Here is a 27,856-nt window from a genome sequence, read left to right as displayed (position 1 = left end):
TTGTTTATAAAGTTTTAAAATTGTATTTTCAGAGCCTTTGCATCTTCGTATATAATGTTATTTGTATATCATGTTATTAGTTAGAAACTTCTTTCCGCATTAATGTGCTTCAATCCTGGAATTTGTCTCACATAAAATTTGAATCGGATTTTAAGTTTTTAAAATTTGCAATAGTTTTGAGAAATATATTTGCCGTTCGGGATGATCGGTGCTGAGCACTTGAAGGACCTCCATCAACTGGTCGTTCATTTCCATTTGTTTTTGCATTTGGCTAAGAATCGTTGCCTCGGAGCGTGGCAGTTTGAAAGGCTGTGTTGAGCCATTCAAGCGCCGATACGATTTGGCACGATTTTGCTTGCGCACGATATTTTCCAGATTCTGATGTTTCTGCAAGAGACCAACCTCGATGTCAGCCTTTAACTTGGAATTTTCCTTGGTTTCTTGCTCGATGAGAGCCCTCAGCCGCTTTGTGTCATCTTCAAGGCAGCGGTAGTCATTTTGGAGTTGCCTGATTTGCTGGTCGGAGAGAAGACTAATTTCCGTTTGCATTTGTTTCAGTTTATTGCGCAAATCGTTGATTTTATACTGGATCGTTGTGGTGTTCCGGCGAACTTTGGATGGCTTCGATTGCTCGAGTGTTTGTTTGCTCGAAGCTGTTGCCGATATGTGCTCGCGATGCATGACGCAGTGATCGAGATCCTGGATGAGTTTTCCTTGGGCCCTTCTCAGCTGCTGATGTCTGATTTGCATTCGATGGATTTCGGTTCGCATCGTTCCCAATTCACTGTCCAGGGCTCCCTCTTCCTTTCGCCAACGCAGAGTCTCTTCAATGAGCTTATATTTAGTTTCCCACGACAGTGATTCTCGGTGCTTGTCCAGAACCAAATCTTTGTAATGTTCGATATCACTTTGTAGTTCGTTGATATCGTCTTCGAGTTGTAAAACTCTCATTTCCTGATCCTAGACAGAGAGATTTGAAATGGGATGTTAAAAAGTGTTGTACGACTGTAAGCTATAATGATAAAGAATAAGCTATTAACGAATATGGGAAAATGCAACCCATTTTTGCGGCAACGATTAACATATTTCAGCCCTAACTTTAATGAAAATTCACAATCACAATTTTGACCCAGGTCTGGGTTTGGATTCTTATGAATGTTTTCATTTCACATTTCTTTTCCTCATAAACGTTTTCCATTCTACATTTTTATAGAACGAAAAATATGGCTCTGGACCAAGGCCTGGATAATTTCGGCCAAGAAGACTAATTATACCCTCAGCCATATAGCTAGAGAGCGTATATGTCATTTGATACGTGCAAAACGTATCTCATCGAAATAACGGTTTTAGACCTTAAGTCTCATTGGACCAAATCCGTTTCAGGGCATTTGGAGTCGATCTAGCCATGGTAAAATAAGGAGGTAGAACGGCTTCGTAAAACTACAGAAGTACAGCCCTGAGGCTAAGCCCGCTTCCTGTCAAATTTATGTGCAACAAGTTGTTTTAATTTAATCAATATTTTTCCTAATTTTTAAAATCAGTTGAACAGCGGGAAGGATGAATTAAATACCTGGATTTTCTTTCAAACATTTGATCTAAACAGTTCTATCTCTCAATTACATGGCAAAATTGGCGAATAGCTTCAGGGAGCGTCTCGCAATGTATGCGCCTTCCAAACATTGGTTTTGAAAATATTCTGTTTCCATTTTTCAAAACAAACCAGTAAGGAAAGCTCAAAAGTCGGGCGGGGCCGACTATATGATACCCTACACCACTATGCATATTTAGTAGAGCTCTCGTAAAAAGGTTTATACAGGGCATTGCAGAACTCTATGATATATTTGGTACAAAATCAAAATCTATCTAATTCTATCGTGCATTTTACGAACTATTGCTATCTCTGAACCGGGTTTCTCCAAATTTGACGTATTAGCTTCTAGACTGGTGATTTGGGCTGATATTGACCATTTAGAGCACATTTAACCCGAAATCGGATGAAGATATATATGAGAGCTATATCCAAATCTGAACCGATTTTGATAAAATTTAAAACAGCTATTCCTGTGCTCCATCTAATACCTGGTACCAAATATCGAATGTATGGGACTAAAACTCTAAATCGGATGAAACATATATATGGTTGCTATATCTATATCTGAAACGATTTTCACTAAATTTGATATACTTGCTTCTAGGCTGAATTTGGTCCGATGTACTAAAATTCAGTCCATTTGGACTTATATCGGCCATTTGGTGCACAATTAACCCGAAATCGGATAAAGATATATATGGGAGCTATATCCAAATCTGAACCGATTTCGATAAAATTACAAACAGCTATTTCTGGGCTGTATCTTATATCTGGTACCAAATATCATTCTTGTGGAGTGCATATTACGAATGTGAGAGGCTTAAACACCAAATCGGATGAAAGATATATATGGGAGCTATAGCTGTTTCTGAACCGATTTTCTCCAAATTTGTTGTATTTGCTTTAAGGCTAATCTCGGTCACATGTGCCAAAATTCGGGCCATTTGGGCTGATATTGGTCATTTGGTGGTCAATTAACCCGAAATCGGATGAAGATATATATGGGAGCTATAGCTGTTTCTGAACCGATTTTCTCCAAATTTGTTGTATTTGCTTTAAGGCTAATCTCGGTCACATGTGCCAAAATTCGGGCCATTTGGGCTGATATTGGTCATTTGGTGGTCAATTAACCCGAAATCGGATGAAGATATATATGGGAGCTATAGCTGTTTCTGAACCGATTTTCTCCAAATTTGTTGTATTTGCTTTAAGGCTAATCTCGGTCACAGGTGCCAAAATTCGGGCCATTTGGACTGATATTGGTCATTTGGTGGTCAATTAACCCGAAATCGGATAAAACATATATATGGGAGCTATAGCTGTTTCTGAACCGATTTTCTCCAAATTTGTTGTATTTGCTTTAAGGCTAATCTCGGTCACATGTGCCAAAATTCGGGCCATTTGGGCTGATATTGGTCATTTGGTGGTCAATTAACCCGAAATCGGATGAAGATATATATGGGAGCTATAGCTGTTTCTGAACCGATTTTCTCCAAATTTGTTGTATTTGCTTTAAGGCTAATCTCGGTCACATGTGCCAAAATTCGGGCCATTTGGACTGATATTGGTCATTTGGTGGTCAATTAACCCGAAATCGGATAAAACATATATATGGGAGCTATAGCTGTTTCTGAACCGATTTTCTCCAAATTTGTTGTATTTGCTTTAAGGCTAATCTCGGTCACATGTGCCAAAATTCGGGCCATTTGGGCTGATATTGGTCATTTGGTGGTCAATTAACCCGAAATCGGATGAAGATATATATGGGAGCTATAGCTGTTTCTGAACCGATTTTCTCCAAATTTGTTGTATTTGCTTTAAGGCTAATCTCGGTCACATGTGCCAAAATTCGGGCCATTTGGACTGATATTGGTCATTTGGTGGTCAATTAACCCGAAATCGGATGAAGATATATATAGGAGCTATATCCAAATCTGAACCGATTTCGATAAAATTTAAAACAGCTATTTCTGTGCTCCATCTAATACCTGGTACCAAATATCACGGTTGTGGAGTGCATAGTAGGAATGTGAGGGACTTAAAGATCAAATCGGATGAAAGATATATATGGGAGCTATAGCTATATCTGAACCGATTTTCTCCAAATTTGATATACTTGCTTCTAGGCCAAACTCGGTTGGGTGTGCCAAAATTGAGGTAATTTGGACTGATAGTGGATATTTGGTGCACATTTAACCCGAAATCGGAAGAAGATATATATGGGAGCTATATCTAAATTTGATCCGATTCTCACCAATTTCAATAGGGTTCGTCCTTGGGCCAAAAAAATATTGTTTGGAAAATTTCATTTCAATCGGATAATAAATGCGACCTGCATTTTGTTCACAAGAATACATGGACAGACGGACGGACGGACGGACGGACAGACGGACTGACATGCATAAATCGACTCAGAAAGTGATTCTATGAAGGTTCTCAAAAGTAACGTTTCCTTCTCCATGTTACAAACAAATGCACAAAGACATAATACCCTTACCACTATGTGGTGTAGGGTATAAAAATACATACACAATATTGGCAGAAGTCGGGCACACTTAGAAAAAAAAACTATTATCAGCTAGAAGCTCTACCTTACCTTTTTATTATACCATGGATCAAGCGATGTCCGTCGGTCTGTTTGGCTGGCTGGTGCGCACGATAGCTCTCGAAGGAAGTATCCGATTTGGTCTAAGCTTGGTACTTAGTAATATTATTATAAACTTAGATCGAGTTCGGAGATGGGCAATATCGGTTTACTCCTTCTGGAACACCACCACAAAATGTCGAAATTTTCAAAAAAATTTATATGTACTAGCTGGCCCAGTCCGCGTTGCCGGCCCGTTGTTTTAGTCTTTAATGCATAGTTTTTAAAGCATAATAATTCACAAGTGGCACATTTTTTAGTGTAAATGATGACTCGATTAAATATAAATAAATACCTCTTTCAAAGAACCTGATCCTATTTTTCAGTTAGAGGTTTTAGTTTGAGAGTTAAAAACCTATATAATATAGCATGTATATTAAAAAGTATACATTAACTGTTTATAATAGGCCCATGTAAGATGGTTCTTGGGGGCAGAAAAAGCCTAAACACACATTCAAAGTCAAATCGATTAGAAAATTTAATCAAAACCTCGAAATAGGTAATATCAGGAGGTACATTTATATGAACGCTACTCAAAACATTGACATTGAAAGAGGTCTTCTACCAGAAGCTAGATGACACATAAGGGCAAAATCAATTGAAAAATGTGACAAAGACCCTGGTAATAGTTAAAATCAGCATTATAATGAAGCATGGTCCTATTCATATAATTATTTGAAAGAATTTGTTTTTTATACCCTACACCACATAGTGGTAAGGGTATTATGTCTTTGTGCATTTGTTTGTAACATGGAGAAGGAAACGAGATAGACCCATAGTTACTTTTGAGAACCTTCATAGAATCACTTTCTGAGTCGATTTATGCATGTCCGTCCGTCTGTCCGTCCGTCCGTCCGTCCGTCCGTCCGTCTGTCCATGTATTCTTGTGAACAAAATGCAGGTCGCATTTATTATCCGATTGAGATGAAATTTTCCAAACAATATTTTTTTGGCCCAAGGACGAACCCTATAGAAATTGGTGAGAATCGGATCAAATTTAGATATAGCTCCCATATATATCTTCATCCGATTTCGGGTTAAATGAGCACCAAATGTCCACTATCAGTCCAAATTACCTGAATTTTGGCACACCCAACCGGGTTCGGCCTAGAAGCAAGTATATCAAATTTGGAGAAAATCGGTTCAGATATAGCTATAGCTCCCATATATATCTTTCATCCGATTTGATCTTTAAGTCCCTCACATTCCTACTATGCACTCCACAACCGTGATATTTGGTACCAGGTATTAGATGGAGCACAGAAATAGCTGTTTTAAATTTTATCGAAATCGGTTCAGATTTGGATATAGCTCCCATATATATCTTCATCCGATTTCGGGTTAATTGACCACCAAATGGCCAATATCAGTCCAAATGGCCCGAATTTTGGCACATGTGACCGAGATTAGAGATTAGTAAATACAACAAATTTGGAGAAAATCGGTTCAGATTTGGATATAGCTCCCATATATATCTTCATCCGATTTCGGGTTAATTGTGCTCCAAATGGCCGATATAAGCCCAAATGGACTGAATTTTAGTACATCGGACCAAATTCAGCCTGGAAGCAAGTATATCAAATTTAGTGAAAATCGGTTCAGATATAGATATAGCAAGCATATATATGTTTCATCCGATTTAGTGTTTTAGTCCCTTACATTCGTAATGTTCACTCCACAACCGTGATATTTGGTACCAGATATAAGGTACAGCCCAGAAATAGCTGTTTGTAATTTTATCGAAATCGGTTCAGATTTGGATATAGCTCCCATATATATCTTCATCCGATTTCGGGTTAATTGTGCACCAAATGGCCGATATAAGTCCAAATGGACTGAATTTTAGTACATCGGACCAAATTCAGCCTAGAAGCAAGTATATCAAATTTAGTGAAAATCGGTTCAGATATAGATATAGCAACCATATATATGTTTCATCCGATTTAGTGTTTTAGTCCATTACATTCGTAATGTTCACTCCACAACCGTGATATTTGGTACCAGGTATTAGATGGAGCACAGGAATAGCTGTTTTAAATTTTATCGAAATCGGTTCAGATTTCGATATAGCTCCCATATATATCTTCATCCGATTTCGGGTTATTGACCACCAAATGGCCGTAATAGCATCAATTTTGGCAAATCCGACCGAAACCAGCTTAGAAGCAAGTACACCAATTTTAGTAAAAATCGGTTCAGATATAGCTATAGCTCCCATATATATGTTTCATCCGATTTCGTCTTTAAATCCCTCACATTCGTAATATGCACTCCACAGAAATGATATTTGGTACCAGTTATCAGATAAAGCCCAAAAATAGTTGATTTTAATTTTATTAAAATCTGTTCCGATTTGGATATGCCTCCCATATATATCTTCATCCGATTTCGTGTTAATTGTGCATCAAATGGCCAATATCAGCCCAAATGGCATGAATTTTGGCAAATCCGACCGAAACCAGCCTATAAGCAAGTGCACACATTTTAGTAAAAATCGGTTCAGATATAGCTCTAGCTCCATATATATGTTTCATCCGATTTGCTCTTTAAGTCCCTTACATTCGTAATATACTCTTCACAGGAATGATATTTGGTACCAGATATCAGATAAAGCCCAAAAGTAGTCGCTTTTAATTTTCTCAAAATCTGTTCAGATTTGGATATAGCACCCATATGTATCTTCATTCGATTTCGAGTTAATTGGCATGAATTTTGGCATATCTGGCCAAATTCAGCCTAGAAGCAAGGACACCAATTTTAGTAAAAGTCGTTTCAGATATAGCTATAGCTCCCAAATATATCTTCATCCGATTTCGGATTAAATGTGCAGCAAATGGCTAATATTGGTACATCAAATTTAGTGAAAATCGGTCGGATACAGCTATAGCTCCTATGTATACCTTTCATCCGATTTGTACTTTAAGTCCCTCAAATTCGAAAAATGTACGATACAAGAATAATATTTGGTATCAGATGCAGCCAAGAAATATCTTCTTTTTCAGTTTTACAAATATCGGTTCAGATTTGGATATACCTCCTATATATATCTTCATCCAATTTCGTGTTGATTGCGCACCAAATGTCCAATATCAGCCCAAATGTCCTGGGTTTTGGCAAATCTGACCGAATTCAGCCAGAATCAAATACATCAAACTTGGTGAAAATCGGTTCAGATATAGCTATAGTTCGTAAAATGCACGATAGAATTAGATAGATTTTGATTTTGTACCAAATATCTCATAGTGCTCTGAAATGCTCTGTATAAACCTTTTTACGAGAGCTCTACTAAATATGCATAGTGGTGTAGGGTATCATATAGTCGGCCCCGCCCGACTTTTGAGCTTTCCTTACTGGTTTTTTTATAAAATCTCAAATTACCACCATTTGAGGAATTTGAAAGGGGCCATATCATTTGAGGAGGGCTATATCATAATGTAGACCAACCTGATACATATTTTGTACAAATGATTCCTTGTGTAACCCTTAGGACTGTATCAAATTTAAAACTTAATCGTAACTTTTGCGGAGTATGGGGCAAAATATTTGCGACCCTTTGTGTATGGTTAAGCTATATAAAATGGACTCTAAAAATGTTAGATCCCGGAACCCCTCTATTGGGATTTTTATTTACGAACAAAAAAATTTTCTAACCCCAAGATTGTCTGCGGCGCAGTGTAATTACTGACGATAGCGCATAGTGCCCGTATAACGTTACCTATGATTTAAGGTTACTTTTAGGGGTTCGGGAGAATTTTCCGAGTATATGAAACCGTTTCATACTATATTTTCAATTCACTCCACTATTTTGTATAGTCCGCATATTACGGGGCCCCTTCATATTCGGTATTTCTCTGATTGAAGTCCCAATGAATTTTGCATTTTGATTTCTTATTGATTGGATTATTTCCATATCTAATCAAAATCGAAAGTTTGTCTCCTGTCCGAAAAGGATAATATCCAAAAAATCGCCTAAAAATGAAATATATTAACATTTTTATTTTGACTTTTGAAATGTACAATAGTAATATTTTATTTTGCATGATTTTTATACCCTACTCCACAAGGTGGTCAGGGTATTATGTCTTTGTGCATTTGTTTGTAACAGGCAAAAGGAAACGAGATATGCCCATAGTTCCCTTTGATGTTCTGCATAGAATCACTTTCTGAGTTGATTTATGCATGTCAGTCCGTCTGTCTATGTATTCTTGTGAACAAAATGCAGGTCGCATTTATTATCCGATTGAGATGAAATTTTCCAAACAACATTTGTTTGGCCCAAGGACGAACCCTATTGAAATTGGAAACAATCGGTCAAAATTTAGATATAGCTCCCATATATATATTCGTCCGATTTGCCTTTTATTGTGCACCAAACGTGTAATATCAGCCCGAATAGTCTGGAATTTTGCACATACAACCAAATTAGGCCTTAAAATAAGTGTGCCAAATTTGATCGAAATCGGTTCAGATATAGCTATAGCTCCCATATATATTGTTCATCCGATTTGTTATTTTTGTCCTCCGCAGCCGTAATATGCATTCTGTAACAACAATATTTGGGGAAATATATCAAATGCAGCTCAGAAATACCTTTGCTAAATTTTATCGAGATCGGTTCAGATTTGGATATAGCTCCCATATATAACTTCGTCCGATTTACATTTTATTGTGCACCAAACGTCTAATATTTGCCCAAATGGGCTGGAATTTGGCACATACGACCGAATTGAGTCTAGAAGGTAGTATGCCAAATTTGGTGAAGATCGGTTCAGATATAGCTATAGCTCCCATATATATTGTGCATCCGATTTGTTGTATTTGTTACCCACAGCCGTAATATGCACTCAGAAATATCTTTGCCAAATTTTATCGAGATCGGTTCAGATTTGGATGTAGCTCCCATACATATCTTTATCTGATTTCATATTAATTCAGCACCAAATGGGCAATACAAGTCCGAAAATGTAGTCCGTTGAATTTTAAATTATAGTTATAATCATAGGTTGTATGATTGAATTCTCCCATAAAAACTTTTACTTGTTATGTGGAGCTCAACTAAATTAGCAAAGTGGTGTAGGGTATCATAAAATCGGCCCGCTCGACTTTAGGACTTTCTTTACGAGTTTCCATTTTGACTTACTTTTTTCTAATGTACATTTGTAGTGTTTTTTATATTTTATATTTGAATTCGAATATTAATACCAATTTATTTTTTTATTTTGACGCGATTTTTTTGGATATTATCCTTTTCGGACAGGAGACAATTCCGAATTTGTATGAATCGTTAAAATCAGTAAAGCGGTTCTTAATTTAAAAGCGTAGTAATTAACACAACTTTCTTTTATATATATAGATGTATGGATAGATTAAAAAGTAGGCGTGGTCAGTTCCTCGGCCCCAAACAAATACTTAGGGTTGGACGGAAGGTCAACAGTATCTCGTGTAATAATTTTTAAACCAATATCTTCATTATTTGGGAAATATAAGGATTTTAGATAAATCGAAATAGTGGGCGTAAAAGGAGGCGTGGTCAATATTTTTTTTCTTTAAAAACCTAACTCGGGGTATGACAAACGTTTGTACAAAAAAATATGCAAATCGGTCCAGCCGTTTCCAACTGATTCCATTACCAAGGAACAACAATTGATTTTTATATATATAGATTTTTGAACTCAATAATAATTTAAATTGACATGATTTCTTGAGAACTGAAATTGATGGCGGAACGGAATAGATGATATCGAAATAATTTAACGCGGTCACACCAAAGTTAAAAAATAATTACTTTTTCAAAATCGCTAAAAAACCACGAAAAAGAAATCTCATTGCAAAAATTCTCAAATCGGGAAAATATCGAAAAAAAAAATTTCAATGGAATTGAATTTTAAAATAGTAGTAAATTCTATTGACAAACTTTGTAAGGATCTTTAAACAGTTGCTGTAAAAAATCAGCGAACACGTTGAAGATTTTTTCAGTTTCTTATTCTTCTTTTGACAATTTTTTTTTTTCAATATGTGTTATCATATTGAATTCAGTGGATTTTTTGTGAACAAAATAAAGAATAATTTTTCACTATATACAATTTTTCACCAAAAAAAATGAAATAAGTGCGAAATACGATGTTAACTGACATCTACCTTTCAACTCCAGGGCCTACATCGTGCTTCAGCTGGAAGATGCGAACACATTTAAACAAACAAAAATGACCGAAAAAGCCTAATGGGGCTCCTCCTGGACCTACTTCTTTCATGCGAATGGGACTTTTAGTAAGAAAAGTATTTCTATCCTTCCAGAAATTCTTCCCGAACATTCAAATACCTTAAATCGCTCTTGCAGGTCATGATATCGATCATAACTCACGGATAAGGGTACAACCCGATTTCATATTTATATAACCATCGTATGATTTAAGCTATTTTTGGGGTCTTTGCCACTTTCTTCTATTTTTGGCCCTCATTTGGCATCTTTGTTTCTAAGGGGGTAGAGAACCTCTTCGCATAAAATTTTCGGAGTAGGGCCCATATTGGTCTTGACCACATTAATCAATTGATTTGGCTAAAAAATTGTATTTATGCTACCCTGGGGTGGGGAACCATCATACATAAATTGCCACATAGGAATTTATTTAAGTAAAGTCCCCACATTGGAGTATCCCCAAGTCCACTTTCACATCTAATGTGTGGTCAGAAAAGAAAATTTTGTATTCTATTGAATTTGTAACCCCCAAGAGAATATTGGTTGGAAACGTAGGTTTGGGATGTACATCTATATGAAATAAATTGTGAAAACATGAACAAATTACAAATATAAGAAAGTAGCACGGGACCGAATATTTGTTGAATCGTCATTGAATTATACTAGGGTAAGTGCGCCTAAGTTCGGCATGTCCCAGTAGTCGGCAGTTTTTGAAAATTTAAACTTAAATAACTAAAAATGGAATTGACCAAATAATGAAATAATTGCAAAAAAAAAACGTCAACAGTGTTCTCTGCTTTCTTTCTGTAAAAAAAACAATAGGCTCCGATCATTTATTACGAGAGAATAACGGTTTTCGTCAGTAATTAGTGGTGGCGTCAACTTAATAATCGATTTAAGTAAACTTTTGGAATCAGGAATATTTTATAATAGTAAATAACAGTCTAAAGATCATTTTATAACTTAAAAACATTCAAACCAAGCATTTTTCTGTTATATTTTTTAATGCCGACATTAGGAACAGAAAAAAAAAGAGATTTGCCAGTAGTCGGCAGGGGGTGCCGATTACTAGAAAAATATCATTTTAGAGCAATTTCACTAAAACTTGAGAAAAGTATTAAAAAATAATCCAAAAACTATTCAAATAAAAAATAGCTTTGAGTCGGCAGTTACTTTTATTTGTGCTTTTTGACCAACTTTTCTAATTGGCGTTTTACATAGCGGTGGCATTTAAAACAATGTTGGTTATCTAAAGGAAAAAGATCAATTCACAAATTCCAAATATTTTTATTTTAATTGAAAACCCATACCTTACTGAAGGTAACCATACTATTCTTGATTTTCAACCTATATGATAATTAAATAAAAAACTATTTAAAAAATTAGTAATACAGCATTGTTTTATACTATTTGAAATAAAAAAATATACAAAATAATATTTTTTACTGAAATAGCATATGCCGACTACTGGCAAATATACATGCCGAGCATTGGAAAATGGTGCCGACTACTGGCCAAAAAAACTAAAAGTGCCGACTACTGGTACAATCTTACACAAAAATGTCAACATATCTACAAATTTTAGAATTTTCTCCATGTAATAGTACCCCCTCAAGTCCACCTTTTGGCGGACAAACAGACCGACATGGTTAGGGGGACTTATGAGGACTCTAATGCACAAGCTGAGGTCCTAATGGGTTTTAAAAAGTATTTAACTTTGGATATTCTTAAATCATTCAGCCCTCAATTATGAGGTGTACAGAATACAGTAAATTCCACATTATTGCTCATTTGACTAAAAATTAATCGACCAGTACGTGAACACTTATAACAGTCATATCTGTGAATAATTATGCTTTGACAACTATGCATAATAGACAAAAACTACGGGTCGGCTACGCGGACCGGGCCAGCTAGTTACATATAACCAAAAGAAAATTTGAGTCAAATCGGTTCAGCCGTTCTCAATTGATGTGATACCATACCTATTCAATTTTTTTACAAATAAATTTAAAGAAGTAGGTGTAGCCAGTTCCTCTGACCCCAAACTGATACCTAGGGTTGTATATTCAAAATTCCTTATCAAAATAGAAAATTTAAGTTTTTTACTTCCGCGATTTTTCTAGAGGCATTTTCAAAGGAAAATTTGAGTCAATTCGGCCATATATATATATATATATATATATATATGGGAGCTATATCGAAATCTTATCCGATTATCACCTTTCAATAGGGCTCGTCCTTGGGCCAAACAAATATTGGTTGCAAAATTTTATCTCAATCGGATAATAAATGCAACCTGCATTTTGTTCGCAAAAATACACACGGACTGACAGACTGACATGCAAAATCGACTCAGAAAGTGATTCTTGTTTCTTTCTTCATGTTACAAAAAAAAGCACGAAGACATAACACCCTTACCACTATGTGGCGTAGGGTATAAATAGGAATTACAGATACTCATGGGGTTGCAAAGATCCAGTGTGTGCGGAATTAACCATAGAGTGATTGGCATAGTAATTGTCGTTTTGTTTCACGCGGTTGCGTGAATGGCACATTTTTTAAAATTGTTTATAATTAAGAAGTAGAAAATAATGCAAAGATGATAAAATGATACGTGGATAATTTAGGATCCGCACTTTGCAAGCGAAAAAAAAGTTTAGAGAGCAAAAAAAGTCGGCAAGTCTGCCCATCTGACTACCACGATTGTTGTCAAAAACATAATTGTGATATGAAACTACTAAGTTTATTGTCAAACTGTTGTCAAAAAATATAGTAACACATTAGTTGAGAACTGCTTGGCCGAATTGACTCAAATTTTCCTTTGGAAATTTTTATAAATGAAAATTTTGAAAATGCCTCTAGAAAAATCGCGGAAGTAAAAAACTTAAATTTTCTATTTTGGTAAGGAATTTTGAATATACAACCCTAGGTATCAGTTTGGGGTCAGAGGAACTGGCTACACCTACTTCTTTAAATTTATTTGTAAAAAAATTGAATAGGTATGGTATCACATCAATTGAGAACGGCTGAACCGATTTGACTCAAATTTTCTTTTGGTTATATGTAACTAGCTGGCCCGGTCCGCGTAGCCGACCCGTAGTTTTTGTCTATTATGCATAGTTGTCAAAGCATAATTATTCACAGATATGACTGTTATAAGTGTTCACGTACTGGTCGATTAATTTTTAGTCAAATGAGCAATAATGTGGAATTTACTGTATTCTGTACACCTCATAATTGAGGGCTGAATGATTTAAGAATATCCAAAGTTAAATACTTTTTAAAACCCATTAGGACCTCAGCTTGTGCATTAGAGTCCTCATAAGTCCCCCTAACCATGTCGGTCTGTTTGTCCGCCAAAAGGTGGACTTGAGGGGGTACTATTACATGGAGAAAATTCTAAAATTTGTAGATATGTTGACATTTTTGTGTAAGATTGTACCAGTAGTCGGCACTTTTAGTTTTTTTGGCCAGTAGTCGGCACCATTTTCCAATGCTCGGCATGTATATTTGCCAGTAGTCGGCATATGCTATTTCAGTAAAAAATATTATTTTGTATATTTTTTTATTTCAAATAGTATAAAACAATGCTGTATTACTAATTTTTTAAATAGTTTTTTATTTAATTATCATATAGGTAGAAAATCAAGAATAGTATGGTTACCTTCAGTAAGGTATGGGTTTTCAATTAAAATAAAAATATTTGGAATTTGTGAATTGATCTTTTTCCTTTAGATAACCAACATTGTTTTAAATGCCACCGCTATGTAAAACGCCAATTAGAAAAGTTGGTCAAAAAGCACAAATAAAAGTAACTGCCGACTCAAAGCTATTTTTTTATTTGAATAGTTTTTGGATTATTTTTTAATACTTTTCTCAAGTTTTAGTGAAATTGCTCTAAAATGATATTTTTCTGGTAATCGGCACCCCCTGCCGACTACTGGAACTGGAGATATAGCATCAGAATCGGAGGTACCTCCCAAAAATTTTGATTTTATATGCACATATCTATTGATTGGTTGAAGATACAGTCTCCAAATTTAGAATACGTAACGGAATTTGGAACAAAAATAAGTTTGAAAAATTATATTGTAATCGGTTCAGATTTGGATATAGCTCCCACATATATTTTCGACCGATTTCGTTCATTTGATGCCCCAAACACAATATGAATGTTTGATTCCAATGAAATTTGGAATATGTGACGGGATTTAATCCGAAAATAAATTTGTCAAATTATATAAAAATCGGTTCAGATTTGGATATAGCTCCCATATATTTTTTCGTCCGATTTCAAGCATTTGATGGACCAAACACGTTCTGTATCCCCGATTTCAATGAAATTTTAAACGTGTGATGGATTTTATCTAAGAAATTGATTTCCCAAATTATACTGAAATCGGTTCAGATTTAAATATAGCTCCCATATACATTTTCGGCCGATTTCATGAATTTGGTGCACCAAACACGATATGTATCTCTAATATCAATGAAATTTAGAATGTGTAGCGGAAATTAAAACGAATATACATTTGTCAAATTATATAAAATTCGGTTCAGATTTGGATATAGCTCTCATATATATTTTCGACCGATTTCATGTATTTTATGCACCAAACACGATATGTATGTCCGATTCCAAAGAAATTTGGAATATGTAACGGGATTTTGAATAGAAAATAAATATTATATTAAAATCGGTTCAGATTTGGATATAGCTCCCTTATAGCCGATTTCACATATTTGATGCATAAAACACAATACGTATTTCCGATTCCAATGAAATTTGGTATGAGTGACTTAATTTGGTAAAACAATAAATTTGACAAATTCTATTCAATTATGCTCAGATTTGATTATAGATCGCATATATATTTTCGGCCGATTTCACATATTTGATGCACCCAACGCGAGAGAGACGAAATCTGGCACCAGAAAAAATTGTCAAATTATATTGAAATCAGTTGAGGTTTGGGTATAGCTAACATATATATTTCGGCCGATTTCATACATGTTATGCACCAAACACGATATATATGACCGATACCAATGAAATTCAGAATGTGTGGCGGAATTTGGTTAAAATAATAAATGTATATAATATAGCGCCCATATATATATTCTCGGCCGATTTCACATATTTGACACACCAATTTCAATGAAATATGGAAGATATGGCGGAATTTGGTGTAAAAGTATTTTTTTTTTTAACTTATATTTAAATCGGATCAGATTGGGATATGATTTTAATACGAACCATTGACCCACAACGCCTTACGCTAACACTAAAAAACAACACAACAATTAATTTGAAATTCACTTATTACGGGGAAGTATGTTGCTACCTCGAATTCACTAATTGCAATAGAAATGCCACTCAACTTCAAAAGATTGCAGTTTACTGCACGCTTGGTATTTGCTATGAAATAAATAAATCCGAAGGACAAACCCTTCGTGTATGTATGTCATGTTACTGCGTTTCTAATGGTTTTGTATATTTACGCATTAAAGTAGTGCAATATTTTTTCTTTAATTTTTAAATTTGTTTTTTTTTAACCAACATATATTCGTAAATAAAATTTTGAATGTATATAAAATCAAAAGGGGTAGCGAAGCGCACCCCTTTTATATATATGAGGAACTAGGGGCTGAGGAACTGACCACGCCTACTTTTTAATCTGTATATAAACCAATTGTTTTTCGTTGGTAATTGAATCAGTTGAGACAGGTTGGAACTATTTGGATATTTTTTTTTAATATTCGTCCTACCCCGATTTAGGTTTTTTTGCAAAGAAAAAGTTACCAAGCCCAATTTTGCTCCCATTTTTTCGATTTATCTAAAATCTTAATATTTGCCAAAATCATGGAGATATCTGTTCCACAGTTAGTATACGACGGAATCTTGACTCTCCAACCCTCCCTCAACCCTACATATCTGTTTGGGGTCAGAGGAATTGGACACACCTACTTCTTAAATTAATATGTAAAAAAATTGAAAAAATAGTAACATATCAGTTGAAAAAGGCTGGGCCGATATGACTCCAAATTTCTTTCGGTTATTTGTAATTACAGTGGAAACGTTGTCATGAAAGAAAATTTTGAGAAAAATCGCGAAACTGAAAAAATTGACTGTTATATTATGATATGGAATTTTGTGTAGAATTGTTTCAGAATTCCTTTTGGAATTGAAAATTCTAATTGAAGAAAATCGAGAAAGTTTGCATATTTTCTATACACGCTGTTATATGGTTGCCATATCCAAATGGGTAGAGAACCATCTGACATGGGCATATTATAAACAGTTAATGTATACTTTTTAATATATATGTATACTAGGTGGCCCAGTCCGCGTTGCTGGCCCGTTTTAGTTTGAGAGTTAAAAACCATAATAATATAGCATATGTATTAAGAAGTACACCTCAACTGTTTATAATAGGCCCATGTAAGATGGTTCTCTACCCCCAAAGTAGCCTAAACACGCATTTTAGGTCAAATCGATTCGAAAATATAATCAAAACCCTCGAAATAGGTAAAATCAGGAGGTAGTTTTATATGAGCGCTACTACGAAACATTGACATTGAAAAATCTCCGCGAAGAGGTCTTCTACCAGAAGGTAGATGCCAAATAAAGGCAAAATCAATTGAAAAATGTGACCAAGATCCTGGTAATAGCTAAAATCACCGGATACCTTCAAATACGAGTTATAATGAAGCATGGTCCTATACTTATAATTATTTGAAAGAATTTGTTTTCCTTTCTAAAATCTCAAATTACCAACATTTGAGGAATTTGAAAGGGGCTATATCATTTGAGGGGGGCTATATCACAATGTAGACCAACCTGATACATATTTTGTACAAATGATTCCTCATGTAACCCCTAGGACTGTATCAAATTTAAAACTTAATCGTAACTTTTGCGGAGTATGGGGCAAAATATTCGCAGCCCTTTGTGTATGGTTAAGCTATATAAAATGGACAATAAAAAATCCCTCTTTTGGGATTTTTATTTACCAACCGAAAAATTTCCTAACCCAAAGATTGTCTGCGGCGCAGTGTAATTACTGACGATAGGGCATAGTGCCCATGATTTAATGTTACTTTTAAGGGTTCGGAAGAATTTTCCGAGTACATGAATACTGTTCCTACTATATTTTTAATTCACTCCACTATTTTGTATAGTCCGCATATTACAGTGCCTCTTCATATTCGGTATTCCACTGATTGTGGCCTGTGGGGGTAGAGGCAATAATCGTATCCTCAATTAAATTGTTGTGCAGTTTGATACTGTTAGCGTAATAGCATTGTAAAGGGGTTGTGGGTCAATGCTTCTTTATAAAATCGGATCCAATCTGAAACCTCAACCATTTCAATATAATTTGGCAATTTTTTTTTGGTACCAGATCTCGTCCCTCTGCCCGAATTTCTTAGGAATCGGGGTGCACCAAATATGTAAAATCGCCTGAAAATATGTATGGGAGCTATATCCAAATCGGAATCGATTTTAATATAATTTGACAAATTTATTTTTGTACCAAATTTAGTAACTCATACCGAATTTCATTGAAATCGGACATACGTATCGTGTTTGGTGTATCAAATACATGAAATCGTCCGAAAATATGTATGGGAGCTATATCCAAATATGTGGCGTAAGCAGTGTGTTTAATGCATAAAATTCATGAAATCGGCTGAGAATATATATGGGAGCTACATCCAAATCTGAACCGATTTCCATACAATTTGGCAAACATATTTTTTTTTTCAAATTCCGCGACGCTTTTCAAATTTGGAGACTGTATTTGTAACCTATCAATTGATGTGTGCATATAAAATCTTAACTTTTGGAAGGTACTTCCGATTCTTATGCTATATCTCCAGTGGAATTTCAAAAATTTCTATAGCCTATGTTACTTTCAGGCGATGTTGCAGTATAATTTAAAATTTTCAGGAAAATCTCCCTCCATAGTATGGAGGGTATATTAAGTTCGTCATTCTGTTTGTAACTCGTCGAAATAATTTTAGACCCAACAAGGTATGTATTTTGCCCTGTCCGTCCTTATGCCCGTCTTTTGTAATCACGCTACAGCCAAAACAAAATTAAGATAGATAGCTAAAATTTTGCACAGATCTGTCTTTTGTCTGACTGCTGGGCAAAGAATGTTTTCTCATCGAAGAAAACTAAATTCGACAGTTCACCACTTTCGGCCAAGCGAAGCAACTCTTTAGCTACTTTAAAAAAAGAAGTAAAAGAGCAATAAGTTCGGCCGGGCCGAACTTTGAATACCCTCCACTATTTGGAACGAATTAGGAAATTTTCAAAAAAATAAAATTCATCAAAAATGCTATTAAAATCTTAATAAGTAAAAAAAACATTAAGTTTGGCCGGGCCAAACTTTTAATACCCTCCACCTTAGGGTAAAGGAAACATTAGAAGAAATGTGGCAAAAACCATTAAAATGCCGAATATCGGGAGGTACCTTTATATGGGGGCTATACCACAACGTGGACCTATACATGCAATGTTTTGCCACGCACACAGGGACCCATTATGACCTACAAATACCAATTTTCAGACAAATCCGTGAAAAAATGTGGCATAAATCATCAAAATACCGAATATCGGGAGGTACCATTATATGGGGACTATACCAGAACGTGGACCGATATATCTCATTTTCAATACCAACCATCGTAGACACAATACAAATTGCTCTGCTAAATTTTGACGCTCTACGTCAAATAATGTGGGCTGTATCGTGATTTCAACAGACAGACGGACAGACAGACGGACATCGTTAAATCGACTTAGAATTTTATGCTGATTATGAGTATATGTACTTTATGGGGTCTACGACGAATATTTAAGGATGTTACAAACGGAATGGCAAAGTTAATATACCCTCGTTTCCAAGGTGGAGCAAGAAACTCCTTGTGTGGAATTTCAGACAATTCCATTGAAAAATGTGGCTAAAATCATAAAAATACCGAATATCGGGGGGTACCGTTGTATGGGGCTATACGATTTCGTGGGGGTAAAGTGCTCACAAAGAACTCCTTGTGCAGAATTTCAGACAAGTCCCTTAAAAAAATGTGGGCTAAAATCATTAAAATACCGAATATCGGGGGTACCGTTATATGGGGCTAAACGATATGGTGGGCCTATATAGACAATTCTCGTTCCGTGGGCAAAGTGCTCACAAAGAACTCATTGTGTAGAATTTCAGACAATTCCTTTAAAAAAATGTGGTTAAAATCATCAAAATAACGAATATCGGGGGTTACCGTTATATGGATATTAATATACCCTCCGTACTATGTATGGTGGAGGGTATAAAAAAAAAACAGATGAACACGCTGACCACTACGTAATGTCCTATCTTTATGCTTCTATGTCTATAATGTCCAATTGCTTACCGATACTTAAATCGATCGCAAATTTTTTCAATTTTTTTCTCAATATATATATATATATATATTGAGAAAAAAAAATTGAAAAAATTTGCAACTACGTGCCCCTAGAGGTGCCGAAATCTACAGTTGTTTCTCAATCTCTCTTGTAGACCAACGAATTTACCAACCTTAAGCTTTTCCACAAGTTCACCATGCTCCTGCTCGCATTCGTTTTCAATGGTTTCGTGTTGCTGGCGCTTCTTCGCTACCCTGGCATTTAGTAGCTCCAATTTGGATTGATATATTTGTATTTCTCTGTTAAGCTCCTTAGTAATGTTTTCCGTTTGCTCGAGATCTTGGTCCAATTTTAAAGATTTTTGCTTAATTATAGACAATTCTGTTGCGTGGAGGGGAGGAGAGGAACGGGCAGAGTTACAATGTCATTTATTTGTTCCAAAGAAAATTTTAATTTGGATATTTACGTTTTCTGGTTATTTGTATCTGATTCATTTGGTCACTCCTCTTTTGGGAAAGAATTACAAAATGATTCTGTAACATTATCCAAAATTGTTGGTAGTCTCTGATTTGTTGATCCAGCGCTTGTATAGATTTCTCCATTTGTTTTATCTGTTGAGAAAGAGAGCAGAGTGTTTATTACTAAAGAAGCATGGATTTTTGATACAACGAAACAGGTGCTCAAATTTTGTTTTATGAAAATGCGAAATTTACAAAGAAAATATTTTTCATTTCAAATTTTCCAAGAACAAGAATTCCAGAGAATCCAGGTCTTGGAGCACAGCACCGACTGACTGTGAACGTACCTTCATTTCCGTCGGACTTATCTCTTGGCCCTCATTGGAACGCACCAGCTCATCCAACTGACTGTTCAGTTTATCCATTCGTTTCATTTTGATTTCAATCTGCGTCTCCAATTGTTTCAGTTCCGAAGCCATACAGTCCGCTTGATGCTCCAACCTGAGCAGCTTTTCGTTAAGTTTTTCATTCTCTTGGCTATTTCGAAAATTATCCGCTTTGTGACGTTCCATTTCGAGTAGAGTTTCCGCCAGTTGATTCTGAGCCTGTGATAAATTCAACTCCATTGTACGCCTTTCCTCCTGCGAGTTGTTCAGTAGTTTTAGACGATATTCACTGGCCTTGTCGGTGATCAGCTGTTCCTGGGCCAATTTCAGAATATTCTCTTCGTTGAGATATTTTTGATTGTTAAGCTTGTCAATTTTTATTTGTATTCGACGTATTTCTGTGTCCAAATTGGTGCCCTCCACCTTGGCCTCTTTCAGATCTTTTTCGGTTTGTTCGAGCAGAATGGGGATTTCAATGAGTTTTTCTTCCAGTCCAGTCAGGATATCCGATTGCGTTTTGCCTGAAGAGTAGAAAATGTATTAGATTAAAAGAGATCAATAATTTATTTCAGACAATCAAGTGTTATTAATTCTGCTATCTTTTGTCAGTATTTGGTACCTACTTGATTGTGATCACAAACCTCACATTTTATCCCCTTCGTCACAAGTACAGAGAGGTGGTATGAATTTTGTTTTTCCCAAATGGCAATGGGAATGAATTATTTTCCACATTTTGAAACATTTATTCCCTTTAAAATTGCATGGTTTTTTTTGAAAAAATTAAAAATGTCTAAACATACATAGACATACGAAAACAATTTCACAGGTATCAGCAAATATAATTTAATGTTCGAAAGTATAAGCTGAATTTATTTGTTCCCATAAATTGGTAATAGCAAATCAGTGTAAATGGGGATTCGCATTAACCTTGTGAATGGGAACTCCCATTTATTCTGTAATAGGGGTGATTGTGGGGACCATCACTATAACGCTACCTTCTAAACTTCGGGCTATTTCGGGCTAATTGTCGTCAACTAGTTAGAGAATCGCACTACAGCTGGTATTTCCTTATGTACAGATAACCCAAATTTTTATTTTATTTCATACCTCAGTTTTGTGGCTAAAAGAGCATACATTTAATTTGGGGCGCATGACAGCTGTCGTATCAAAATGGGATGTCTAGGAACCACTCACTAGACCAAATTAATAATCTAAATTTTGACCAGAAATCATTTATGTATATCATAGAACAAACTCAATTAAGTCTTGAGCCTTTGAATGTCGTTGCAGTAAGTGTGTCTGGTGCGAATATTGGCAATATCCACGATATTTATCAAATTTTATATATGTAAATATTTCTATCTCTATTTGGTACAAGATGGATCTATATTAAAAAAACAAGCAAAAAGCAGTAAGTTCGGCCGGCCGAACTTTGAATATTCCAAGTTCGTTCCAAATGGTAGACATTTGGAACGAACTTGGAAACTTTCAAAAACAAAAAAAAAAAAAAAAAAAAAAATACAAGGGTCTATACGAAGACATGGACTAGCATAGGCAACTTTTGTCATACAAATACCTAGACCTGCATAGACAATTTTCTGTCATAGGCGATTTGGAACTTCAAAATCATCAAAATATTGATTAGGCGGAGAAACCGTTACATCGGGGGTAAACGAAGACGTGGGCCTGCATACGCACTCATTACGAAATCTAAATACGAAATTTTAAACAATTGCGGTGAATAATATCCCCAAAATTATCAAAATACCGAATATCAGGGGGTAAGGTTTTATAGGGGATATACGATATCGTGGACCTAAATAACTCCTTGTGTGGATTTTCAGACAATACCATTGAAAATTTTGGTTACAATCATCAAAATACCGAAAATCGGGCTCTAGCGTGATTACAACAGACGGATGAGCGTAATCCTCTTAGAATTTTACGTTAATCAAGAATATATACGAAAAGGGCTGCAAATGCGACATATTTCTCTATTTATGCCAAGGAGAGATAACGCTCGTCATGTTATGCCCTGTTTGATCAAACGCATAACCGTACGTGACATCCATCCAAATGGCTCGTCATGTCGGTCAGACTCAAACCCATCGTCATAACATGCATTGATCATTAAATGAAGGGTGTTGAATAGTGTGTCGTACAAATGTGTTCTTTCAAAATATAGCAACCACATGCTACAATTATCAATGAAAACGGCCATTCGCCAACCAACGCTGCCTGCTTTTAAGATTGCGCTATGAAAAAAAACCCATTCGATTTTTAATTTTTATTATTGAGGAATATTATACATTTTTGCTCTGTTTCAGAACTGCAAGGATATACAAAATATTGCGACAAAATTGCAAAATGCCTCGTCTTGCAGGTTTTGGAACAGAGCATTTATCGAACGTGTACTTCTGGTATAAATTAAAAAGAAATCTACTTTAATTCAGTTAAAGAAGTAGTTGCATAAAGTATCTGTGAAAAAATGTACTTTACAAAAATTTTATTTTAGATTTATCTACTGCTTTATGATCAGAATATTTTCAGCATATTTTCGTAATTGAGAATTGAAATCTTATTCTTCAGTGAGTGTTAGATCTTTTTTGAGAACACCATGCAATTGCTCGAGTCGATCATGCCACGATCGAACGTTTGACAGTGACAGACATGAATCAAAATGGGGGTTGTTGTTAGGTGCCCATGTCGATCAAATACTTAGCACATGATTGAGTAGACAAAGGCAGTGTGTCGAAAATAACACGATTCGTCCTGTGCTACCCTTTAATATATATATATATAATATACTTTGTTAGGATTAAAATGACTATTTCGATGAATTCCTATCCTATGTATGACGGAGGGTATAAAAAACAAGTAAGAAAGCCTATAGATTCTTCTAACATCCTCCACCATTTGGAAAAACTTTCAAAATATAAAAAAAAATCAGTTGGAAAATGACGCTATATTTTTAAAAATTTGAAATATCTGGTGTTGCAGTTATATGGGGCTATACGAGGGCAAATTATCAGCTAGAGGAAGTGGTGTCTATTACTATTACAAACACCAAATTTGTGATAATTCTGTTGAAAAATCTAGCTGATATCATCAACATTCCGAATATGTGGAGGTACAGTTATATCTGGACATATATGGAAAGTTATGTGCAAGAATGTTTTCCACACACTGGGAACACACACACTGCCAATTTACAGCAAATTCGGGTTTAAATGGAAAATAAAATGCCGACTGATGTATACCCTCCGTCAATGTCTGTTTATCAAAATAAATGTTGACATTGGTTATGATTATTCAAATGTTGACTCCGGATGATACCGAAGGAGTGGGCCAATATTATCCATTTCGTATCTGACTTAAGTCAAATAAAAATATTATAATCTGCCAAATTTTGACTCACTTCACTTTATATGAGATATGTGACAATCTTTGTGGACCGATGTCTTCCACTTCATCTAACCGTTATTAAAATATTGGAATTTGCAAAATTGAAAGAAAATCAAACATTTATTTGATATTTCCTGCGAATAATTGTAAATGAAAATGAGATGTGTAAAATTTGAAGAGAATCAAATGCTTTTCGTATTTTACGGCTGTTTTGTTATTCAAAATGTCCCCTTTATGGGGGTGGTACCCGAAGGAGTTGATAGATACATTTCATTATCACACCAGATATTGTGTTAATAGAAATATTGGAGTGTTTGAAATTTGAAGAAAGTCAAATGCCTATTCCGCATTCTATGAGAAATATAATTGTTTAAAATTTTGACCTTTTGTGTGGAAGGAACCAGAATGAGTGGTCCAGCACATTCCGTCTTCCCACCTGATCTTACGTTGAAAGAAATGTTGGGATGTGCCAAGTTTAAAAATAATCGGATGCTCATTTCGCGTTCTGTGAGCTTTATAGTTATTCAAAAGTTTGACCCCTTTCTGGTGGAGGTACCAGAAGGGGTGGATCAATAATATCTATCATCTTCACACCGGGTCATGTGCTAGTAGAAATATTGGGATGTGTAAAGTTTGAAAGAGAATCGGATGCACATTTCGTATTTTATGACAGTTATAATTATTTAAAATTTTGACCCTTTCTGGGGAAGGTACCAGAAGGAGTGATCCGATATATTCCATCATCAAAATTGATTTTGTGATGTGCCGAGTTTGAAAGTGATTAGATGCTCATCTCGCGTTTTTAAGCTTTATGGTTATTCGAAATGTTTACCCTTTGTGGGGGAGGTACCGGAAAAAGTGGTCCGTTATATTCCATCTTCCCACCAGACCTTGGGTTAAAAAAATATTGTGATGTGTGTAATTTGAAGACAATCGGACACTAACATCACGTTTTATAAGAGTTGTAATTATTCAAAATGTTGACCCTTTGTGGGGGGAGGTACTTGATGGAGTGGACCGATATTTTCTATTTTCACACCCGTAGCAAAGTCAGATTATCCTTTTTTCTTTTCAGTAAAATATTTTTTTATATATCGACTAGAAGTCCTGTGGTAGATCGACTCCAATGTCCTGAAAATAATTCCACCACAAAAGGTTCAACGATTTCAAAATAAATCTTACAAAATTTGAAATGTGTCGCCGATTTTCTTCCAGCCTAACGATGGCATTTGTCTACCCACTCACAGAAAATTAACATCTCTATGTAACATTTAAGAGGGTAACCATTTAAGAAGGCCCCAATCTGAGTACGTCTATATAAGCAGAGTGTTCGTAAAGGAGCTCCTTCCAATACCTCCGTTTTAGGTTCTAAAGATTTCTACTGCAATAATATTTTGCTAAGTAAAATTCACCTGTCCGAAATGTGTTCTGCCAATATTACGTTACTATCGCCTGAGAATATCGGCATAGAGACCATACTTACACTCTCTTCTAAGCAGAGTATAATCATCAGATAATCGTTTCTTAAATGTTTCCAATTTCTCATTCAGTTCCAATTCTTTTCGTATCTGCTTTTTGATAGCCTGAATACCAGCGGTATTTAGTTTTATAGCTTCCCTTTCTTTGCTGCAGAAAATCAAAGGTAAATCTGGAAATCATTGAATTCTAATCAGATGGATATATAAGCCACTTACTTAATTGCCTCCTGGACTTGATAGAGTATTCGATCTCTGAGCGCTATTGCCACAATGACTTCCGACCAAGCCTGCGTTAGGCGTTTGTGTTCAGTTTCCAGTGCCTCCAGGTCGGCATTGGCATTGGCCACGCTCATATTCAGCACATCCATAACTTCTTCCATGTCCTTGACTTCATTGTGCACCATTTCCAGTTCCCGTTCACTCTTTCTTACCTCGACGTCCAAATGGTAGAAGAGTAGATCGGACTTTTTCTTTTCTTCGGATAGCTGCTGCTGTAGCTGGGCATCACGGCTAACAATACGTTTGGCATTTTTCACTTCGTCTTCGACATCATCGGCCCACTTGCGAATGTTTCTCTCTAGTTCTTGCATGTTTTCCAGCTCAGACATTCGCTTGTTGTATTGCGTCTTCTGCTGCTTCGTTATTAGGGCTCTCTTTTCGAACTCCTCTTTCAGCTGGCGCACAGCCTCCTCTTCGTGATGCCGCTTCTGAACATTTTCTTCTATTTGCTGGGTAAACTCTTCAAGCTGTTCGTTTTGGCGTTCGATTTCCTCCTGCATGTCGTACAACGTGGATCCCTGTTCTTCGCGCTGTTGTTCTTTCTGCTTGACCGAATACTTGATTTCTTCAATTTCATTGATCAGCTTATCTCGGGTGCGCAGAAGATATTCCCTAAGGGTCTGTTGAAACTTTTGAAGTAGCGGATGATCGGGTGGCAACAGGGCTAAGGGTATTTGATCTTCAGCGAATGCTGTCTCTGATTTTTGTTCCTTCTCCGATTTAGATGGTTCATCGCTTGCCTCTGACAGTTTTCCGTTAACAATGCTTTCCTTGACGAGAGACATTTCCTTGTTTGGTTTTTGTTTTTTTTTTAAAATTAATTTTTCTTTTTGAAAATGCGTTCTATGAAAATGTCAATAGATTTTCAAACCCTATCGGTTCATAAACTATTGGACTATTGATAGATATTTCAATGAAAATCATTTAAATCCTTGCAACCAGCCGAACGAAGTTGGTTGCCCATAGCAACGTAACTGCGGTGGCCGTACTTATTTATTTGTTACAAATAGAATCCGATTTTGTAGCAACAACACCCCCACATTCAAGAATGGCAGCTGCATTTTCCTTAAAATTCGATGCCGTTTAGTAGCTGAAATGAAAAACACATACCAAATGTGTCTAAGTATCTTGACCCTGCATGCATATATATTGTGGAAAATTGTTTTTTTTTGTTTCATCAGAGTTTGTTTTTTTGAAAATAGTCGGTTTTAATTCCAATTCGTGGGTGAATAATGGGATAATTTGCCAAGGGGTGAAACAGGGAGGACTTTAGTTCTGTCAAATTGACTTTTATTATGTCAAATAGACTTTTTAAGCATGCAACAATTTATTTCGTTTATTTAACCTTTTTTCACAAAACTGCGGAAAACCCACAAAACATGAATGGAATATTGGGGTTTCACCACAAAATTGAATCCATGATAGAGGGACAATCATGGTACAATGATATCAAGGTAGGGCTATGATACTATATGATTTTAATTTTTTCTTTATTTTCTTGGCTTATTATGTCATATTTATTTGTTTATGTATGTGTTTTCTTTTCAATAACAAAAAAATTGTTCAGAAAACATTCAAATTTGGGTGTTTTCAAAATGTTTATTTCAACGTATGCATCGACAAAATCTAGAGTTATTGTAGCGAAATAATCCTTTAGAGATATGTAGTACATGATTTTGAAAAGTGTTGACCTTTCATTCAGTTATCGTGGTTTTCAGTTATTTATTCAAAATAAATGCAACAAGTTATTTGATTTTTTATTGTTTTGATACTAATTCTGACATTACAAGCTAAACAGGTAGACCTCTATACTTGCAATTTTTTCAAAGTTGGCCTACCTTCTCTTCATTGTACCATGGGGACAATATAGTTTTATCCCAAAATTATACAATTTTGTTGTTGTTAAAAAAATGTAAAAATTATGGCGTTTGACTTTGTTGCAGCTTTTTTATCTCGCCCTGTAAGTCCTGCAGGCCTAAAACACCTCTGAATAAAATTTTATCAATT

General features: G+C 35.5%; 1 protein-coding gene across 1 annotated transcript; it reads right to left on the bottom strand.

Moving 5' to 3' along the window:
- LOC101891743 (coiled-coil domain-containing protein 40) lies at positions 1–26,792 on the bottom strand. Its single transcript, XM_011291968.3, has 6 exons — positions 25,787–26,792; positions 25,576–25,718; positions 20,649–21,208; positions 20,310–20,454; positions 20,016–20,224; positions 1–960 (listed from the first exon to the last, which is right to left on the bottom strand). Exons 1-6 carry the CDS (start codon positions 26,632–26,634, stop codon positions 151–153), a joined length of 2,715 nt encoding a protein of 904 aa, XP_011290270.2. The 5' UTR covers positions 26,635–26,792; the 3' UTR covers positions 1–150.
- Positions 26,793–27,856: the final 1,064 nt, after the last annotated feature.

The sequence above is a fragment of the Musca domestica genome, unplaced genomic scaffold (genome assembly GCF_030504385.1).
Source record: "Musca domestica strain aabys unplaced genomic scaffold, Musca_domestica.polishedcontigs.V.1.1 5, whole genome shotgun sequence".
Lineage (NCBI taxonomy): Eukaryota > Metazoa > Arthropoda > Insecta > Diptera > Muscidae > Musca > Musca domestica.
This window is presented reverse-complemented; position numbering and strand designations above follow the sequence as displayed.